General features: G+C 42.8%; 1 protein-coding gene across 9 annotated transcripts in view; it reads right to left on the reverse strand.

Moving 5' to 3' along the window:
- The window catches only part of ubox5 (U-box domain containing 5), a 44,838-nt gene that overhangs the window by 1,389 nt on the left and 36,388 nt on the right, over positions 1-7,061 (reverse strand). For 8 of the 9 annotated variants that reach the window (XM_043701919.1, XM_043701668.1, XM_043701621.1 and 5 more), the window contains one exon: positions 4,158-4,301. In XM_043701919.1, coding sequence (XP_043557854.1) covers positions 4,158-4,301 — 144 coding nt within the window. Of the gene's footprint in view, positions 1-2,707; positions 3,534-4,157; positions 4,302-7,061 lie in introns of those variants that run through there. The other variant, XM_043701563.1, reaches the window with a different exon arrangement.

Below are 7,061 nucleotides of genomic sequence, written 5' to 3' on the forward strand. Positions count from 1 at the left end.
TGGTTTGGTGGTGGGAGGTGGGGTCATGGTCAAGGGGGCAGTAGGAGGAGGTGTCCGCGAGCTGGCGTTTAGCCTCAGCGGTGTAAAGGTTGGTGCGCCAAACTACTACCACGCCTCCCTTGTCTGCTGGTTTGATAGTGAGGTTGGGGTTGGAGCGGAGGGAGTGGAGGGCCCGAAACGCCAATTCTCCTGCTCCTTGAATTTTACCACATAACAGGTAAGCAAACCTATTAAATAAACAATGCCTTAGACAACTATTTAAAATTTAATCAAAAAGCCTAATCAAACATGATCATTTATATATTAAACCAGAATTATCTTTTGACCCTCACTTCTTACTTGAGACTCTTTTATCCCCTCCCACACCCCAACCACTAGAATGTCTGTGACTACTTATCAGGCTTTTGAAGGTTTCTTCATTTTCTGAGACCAAACTGCCACAACTCTCAGGAATTCACTGTGATCTCTCCTAAACATTTAAACTATTTTTTGATGTATGAAAGTAAATGGGTATCCTTTCATTAGCTTTTGGTTAAGTGATGCTTAAACATTTCTTCAAAACTTTACAACGGTGGATTCTCAGCTCAAACTTGAGCTTCATTGCATTTACCAAGGCAACCATTTTGTGCTTTCACCTCAGACAGAGTCTTTACCAACCTGTGCTAGGTCACGTTTTGGTCTATCTCTCCATTAAGATCAAAGGAGAAAATCTTCCCAAACATGGAACCTTGGAAGTACCTCTCATCTAAGGCTGACATCAATAAGAGATTCAACATCTCAGTCTGTGAGCACCATCTTCAGATGCCTAAGGATGAGCATCTTTGATAAATGTGACATCTGTGCTGATACCAAAATCCTTGTGTACAAGGCAGTCATCCTTCAGAATCTTCTATATGGCTCTGAAACATGGGCTACTTATAGATATGACTTCAAGAGAACTGAGAGTTGGCTGGCTTCTGACAGTGGAATTAGTTTTGAATGATTGTGACCTCCATATTGGTGCTGTTAGCTGCTTCAAGAACGCTGATGTTAGTACACCTGTCCTCCCAGCTTGTGCAGAGAAGCCAAGTCCATTGGGCCAGCCACATGGTTCGGATGCTCGAGTCCCGACTACCAAGCAGATCGTCTTCATCCAGCTCAAAAAAAGCATTCAAATGACAGAAGGTGAAAGGAACTATTTCAAAGACTCCCTGAAGGCTTCCCTTAAGAAATGCAACAAAAATGTCAATGCATGGGAGACCCTCATTCAAAAGAAACTGACTTAGAGAAAGCTCGTGAATGAAGGAACATAATTCTTTAAAAACACCAGTTGGCAAGAGAAAGTATGGAAAAGGAACCAGAGAAATGCCAACAATCTCAAGGTCAAGGACCAATCCCACCTCCCAGAAATACCTAGCAAACGTATGGTCTCATTCAGATGTAGCTCTTGGATCAGCTCATTAGCCACACAAGGACCCACAGAGTCCATGACCAGTGACATGGAATTTCTGAGGTGTACAATCATCACCATCATCATTGGCGGTCCCTCACAGACGAAGATGCCTCTCTTCCACTCTCAGGGTGAGTCTACAGATGGTTGTACAGTCCAATGTGGCTACCGCCAGCTCTGTTAGACTTGGGATAGGTGGTGGTCATGGGAGGGGGTGGGTGGGGAATGGGTGCAGCAGCACGCTCCTTTCACTGTTTTCACCTGGATTCTGCATTTTCTCGGCAGCAAATCTTGAGGTACTCGACGCCTTGCCAGATGCTCCTCCTCTGGTCTCGGGCCAGGTGTTTGTGAGAATGCTGCACTTCACTAGTGAAGCCTTGAGAGGGCAACACTGAGGCACTTCCTCTGTCCACCTGGGGCTCATTTAAAAGTGAGTGATCACTGATGAGGAGTCCTGATTTCCGATAGCCCTTTTATTTCCAGTTTACAAATGCTTGTCAGCTCTTAACAGACTAATTCTTTCCCTGCCTGTTGAATTGGAGACTTACATGGACCAACTTGATGTTTTTAGTTCCGATCCAAGATGGCTTTCTGGAAACGTCCTGGAGACACCTTCCCAGAACCCCAACCAATGCTCCACCCCAATCACTATAACACTCTATGGTTGCAGAAGTTAGTTGAGATGTCCAATATATTTTTTTCAAATTGATTAACTTTAGCTTTAAAATCAAACACTTTGATCTCAAATAAAACTTCCATAGAGGTGAAGGTAATTCTGTTCAGACAAGCATGGTGGCTCAGTGGTAGGTACTGCTGCCTCTCAGCATGAGGGACCCAGGTTCAAGTCCAGCCTCAGGTGACTGTGTGGAGTTTGCACATTCTCCCCAAATCTGCACGGGTTTCCTCCCACAGTCGAAAGACATACAGGTCAGATGGATTGGCTATGCTAAATTATCCATAATATCCAGGGATGCTTATTCTAGATGGATTAGTCATGCAAAATGTTGAGTTATGGGGATAGGGTAGGGGGCTGGTCTGGGTAGAATGCCCTTCGAAGGGTTTGTGCAGACTCGAAGGGCCGAATTGCTTATTTCCACACTGTAGGGATTCTACGAATCTTGACTGCCTTTGCTCAGGGAAATGGAGGTCACATGCTGCTTTTATGACTTTGGATCAGTGGTGCTGGAAGAGCACAGCAGTTCAGGCAGCATCCAATGAGCAGCGAAATCGACAACTGCTGTGCTCTTCCAGCACCACTGATCCAGAATCTGGTTTCCAGCATCTGCAGTCATTGTTTTTACCTCGCTTTTATGACTTTCCCTCTTTCCTGACCTTGACCTGACAAGTTCACATGGAACCCTTGCACTGATATTATTTGAGATGTCATGGAAATTTTTCAAATTTAGCATTTCAATTACCTTTCCCGTATAAATTTACTCTTCTCCAAACCAAAAGTCACTTCTATAATATTAAGATGAATCATGACCTAGGCAATTATGACAATAGTGAGTTCAATTCAGGTGAAAGCCATTTCAACAATTAAAAAAAGTATTCATCTTCATAAATATCAACAGTAAGTTCTATCAGATACACTTTCTGTAGACTATTCTACAAAAAGGAAGCTGATTCCCAATTTAGTTTGGCAGAAGACGACCTGTATTGGCACTTGCTCCAATTGTCATAACAATTCACAATCAGATAAATCCAATTTTCCGGCAGCTCAGATTTACAATAAATTTCTCTAAACATTTCCCTTCAGTTTCTGATTGTAGACCCTAAGAGCATAAGATGCAGGAACAGAATTAGGCCAGTCAGGTCATTGGGTCTGCTCTGCCATTTGATTATGGCTAATATGTTTCTCATCCCCATTCTCTTGCCTTCTCTCTGTAACCTTTGATCCCCTGATGAATCAAATACTTGAGAATTAGCCTCCATCGCTCTCTGTGGTAATGTGTTCCAAAGATTCAACACACCCTCTGGCTGAAGAAATTCCTAATTTCAGTTCTAAAGGGTTGTGCCTTCACTCTGAGGCTGTACCCGAACATGTTCTCCACATCCACGCTCTCCAGACCTATCAGTATTCTGTAAGTTTCAATGAGACAAACTGCAAAACAAAATACCATTTTATCCAAAGGAACTGAGGCAATTGATTCTTGATGTTGAGAATAAAATGCACATTGCAGGCAGGAATTTCACAGCAGTCACTACACTTTTTAAGAGGTTTTTTTGTCATTCTGCTGTCTTCTACTCCTGACCTCTAGGTGTGTGTACCTGGAAAGTGAACAACCAATTTTGTGTCCTTCCTACTTAAAAACTTTATGAACTAGCTTGGTAAACCTGACTCCACATAAACTATCTTATTAAATGCTCAGGACCTTCAAAACCCTACTATGAATGAAATACTTCTGAGGTATAGGCATGACTGTTCAACCTGGCAAATGAAGTAGTCAATTTGTAAACAGGTACATGCTCAAACAATCTGCTTATGTTGGTAATTTTTGATGGGGTGGGATTTTGGCCAGAAAATTTTCTAATCCTTGAATTCTGCTATCACCTTAACACGTCACTGGGATCTTGATTATTTAATGTCTCATTCTAAGAAAAGAGGACAGCTCTGATTTTGCAACATGCTGTCTCTTTCCACATGTGACTCCTGCTTTAAAAGGTACTATGAATTTGAGCTGATAATGTTCCAGCTATACAGCTAGCTTTGACCCACATGCAGTACCTTGTGTGCAGTCAGAGATGCTGCCGGCTACTGGCTGTTGCTGGTCTTGCCTGTGCCGAACTGTGAAGGTTGGCAGTGTACTTAAGGCAGAAGTTAAAGCATTATCCAGACTTTGAGACAACCTCTGCTCATGGGAAACCGGACCTGATGAAGATACAAACAAAATACAAAAGACTTACACACAAGTAAACATGCATCTCACAAGTGGCAAGCAATCGCTATCTCCAACTGGTGAATTTAACCATCTCCCCTTGGCATTCAATCATTGTTGAATCTCTGATCATATACACGACTAGAGGCTGGACTAACGACAAAAGCACTGTGGGTTCAAACCCAAGCTGAGAATTCTACAGGGAGTTAACTCACCTCCTGATTTCCCAAAGCCTGTCTACCAGCTACAAGGCACAAATAAGGATCTTTGAAAGTTGCCACTCAGGTGGATAGAGTTTGTAAGAAGGCCTATGGAGTATTATCGTTCATTAGCAGAGGGATTGAATTCAAGAGTCGTGAAGTGATGTTGCAGCTGTACAGGACTTTGGTTAGGCCACAGTTGGAGTACTGTGTGCAGTTCTGGTCGCCTCACTTTAGGAAAGATGTGGAAGCTTTGGAGAGGGTGCAGAGAAGATTTACCAGGATGTTGCCTGGAATGGAGAGGAAGTCGTACGAGGATAGATTGAGAGTTCTCGGCCTTTTCTCGTTGGAACGGCGAAGGATGAGGGGTGACTTGATAGAGGTTTATAAGATGATCAGAGGAATAGATAGAGTAGACAGTCAGAAACTTTTCCCCCGGGTACAACAGAGTGTTACAAGGGGACATAAATTTAAGGTGAAAGGTGGAAGGTATAGGGGAGATGTCAGGGGTGGGCTCTTTACCCAGAGAGTGGTGGGGGCATGGAATGCGCTGCCCGTGGGAGTGGTAGAGTCGGAATCATTGGCGACCTTTAAGCGGCATTTGGATAGGTACATGGATGGGTACTTAATCTAGGTTAGAAGTTCGGCACAACATCGTGGGCCGAAGGGCCTGTTCTGTGCTGTATTGTTCTATGTTCCATGTTCTAAGGAGTCACAAGTAAGCAGTTTGATGGAATAGTCCGCCACTTGCTTGGATATGTGCAGCTCCAACAACACTCATGAAACTTGGCACCATCCAGGACAAAGGTGTTGAATTGTTTAATATCCAATCCAGCATTTTAAACACTGACTGCCTCTACCACTGGCGAATCTCTAGTAGCAGTATGTAACTTCTAGAAGATGAAGTGTAGCAACTCAAGGCTCTTATAAAAGCACCTTTCAGGCTTGCCTTTATTGGTCAGTACATCGAGCATACGAGTTGGGAGGCCATGTTATGGCCAGACGGGACATTAGTTAGGGCACTTTGGAATACTGTGTTCAATTCTTGTCTCCCACTATAGGAAGGATGTTGTGAAACTTGAAAGGGTTCAGAAAAGATTTACAAGGATGTTGTCAGGGTTGGAGAGTTTGAGCTATCAGGAGGGACTGAATATGCTGGGGTTAATTTCCCTGGAGCATCGACGCTAAAGGGTGACCTTACAGAGGTTTATAAATTCATGAGGGATAGCTTTAAGGTGAGAGGGCAAAGGTAAAAAAGGGACCTCTAAGGGGCAACCTTTTCACTCAGAGGTGGTGCGTGTATGGAATGAACTGCCAGAGGAAATGGTGGACGCTGGTACAATTACAACATTTAAAAGGCAACAGGAAGGGGTTAGAGGGATACACGTCAAATGCTGGCAAAAGGGTCCAGATTTATTTAGGCTATCTGGACAGCATGGAAGAGTTGGGCTGAAGAGTCTGTTTCCGTGCTGTACCACTCTATGACCAGAGAAGAATAAGTGTAACAAACACAACTTCTAGTACCCCTCCAAGCCATACACCATCCTGACTTGGAACCATATTACCATTTGCTCACTGTCAAAATTCTGGAACTCCCTTCCTAACAGCACTGTTGGTGTGACTACATCGCATGGACTGCAGCAGTTCAAGGTTGTGTCAACCTTTTGAAACATGACCCACATAAATCAATAACTGTTAAAAACCAAATGACTGACTGAAAGGATATCACAAGATTTCAAGCTTTAAAGACTTTTACTGTAACAAACTAGAAGGAATATCAAAGCATAATGTTCAAACTCAGAAAACATATCACTCTTTAACTTGTAACAGATTGGAAATGCTACGTCATAGTTAACTATTACATCCTATCTGCAGAATTCCATATTTTTAGGAACCAGTCCAACATCACACCTGCTTTCCAAAGGTTTTGTTGGGTTTCATTTTGCCATGTTGTGACATCAAATATCTATCAACAAATTACAATTCATATGCAGTTTGTAAGATTTTTACATTTGATTTGGTTGGTCATTAAGATAAAATAGATAAAATGTAACCTGTCCTGAAGTCTGCCTGATAGCAAGCCAGAGTGTGACAGCTTAAAGATTAAGAGTCTCAGACTGATTTACTGGGACGATGATGCAGACAGCAGTCTATGTGCTAACAGTGGATAAACTGAAGTATCCCCATGTCCCAGAAAAACGTTGAGAATATCAGGTCATACTCAAATATATTTTTAAACTAACCTCCCACTTCCAAGATAAGACAGAGCTAATCAATATTGTTAATCTGGATATAAAGCCTATGCAATTTACATTGCCATGGAGATTGGTCCTGGAAGTGCAAAGGCTCCTAAATTTTTCCCAAAATTATGAGACAAGATATCTGCCAGGATCTGGGAAGAAAGCAACTAGAGGCCAAATGTCTCTATGGGTCATCACACAAAATGATTGGCTGAGTTTGTATTTGGAGAAAGTGAGAACTGCAGACGCTGGAGATCAGAGCTGAAAAATGTGTTGCTGGAAAAGCGCAGCAGGTCAGGCAGCATCCAAGAGC

The sequence above is a fragment of the Chiloscyllium plagiosum genome, chromosome 1 (assembly GCF_004010195.1).
Source record: "Chiloscyllium plagiosum isolate BGI_BamShark_2017 chromosome 1, ASM401019v2, whole genome shotgun sequence".
Classification (NCBI taxonomy): domain Eukaryota; kingdom Metazoa; phylum Chordata; class Chondrichthyes; order Orectolobiformes; family Hemiscylliidae; genus Chiloscyllium; species Chiloscyllium plagiosum.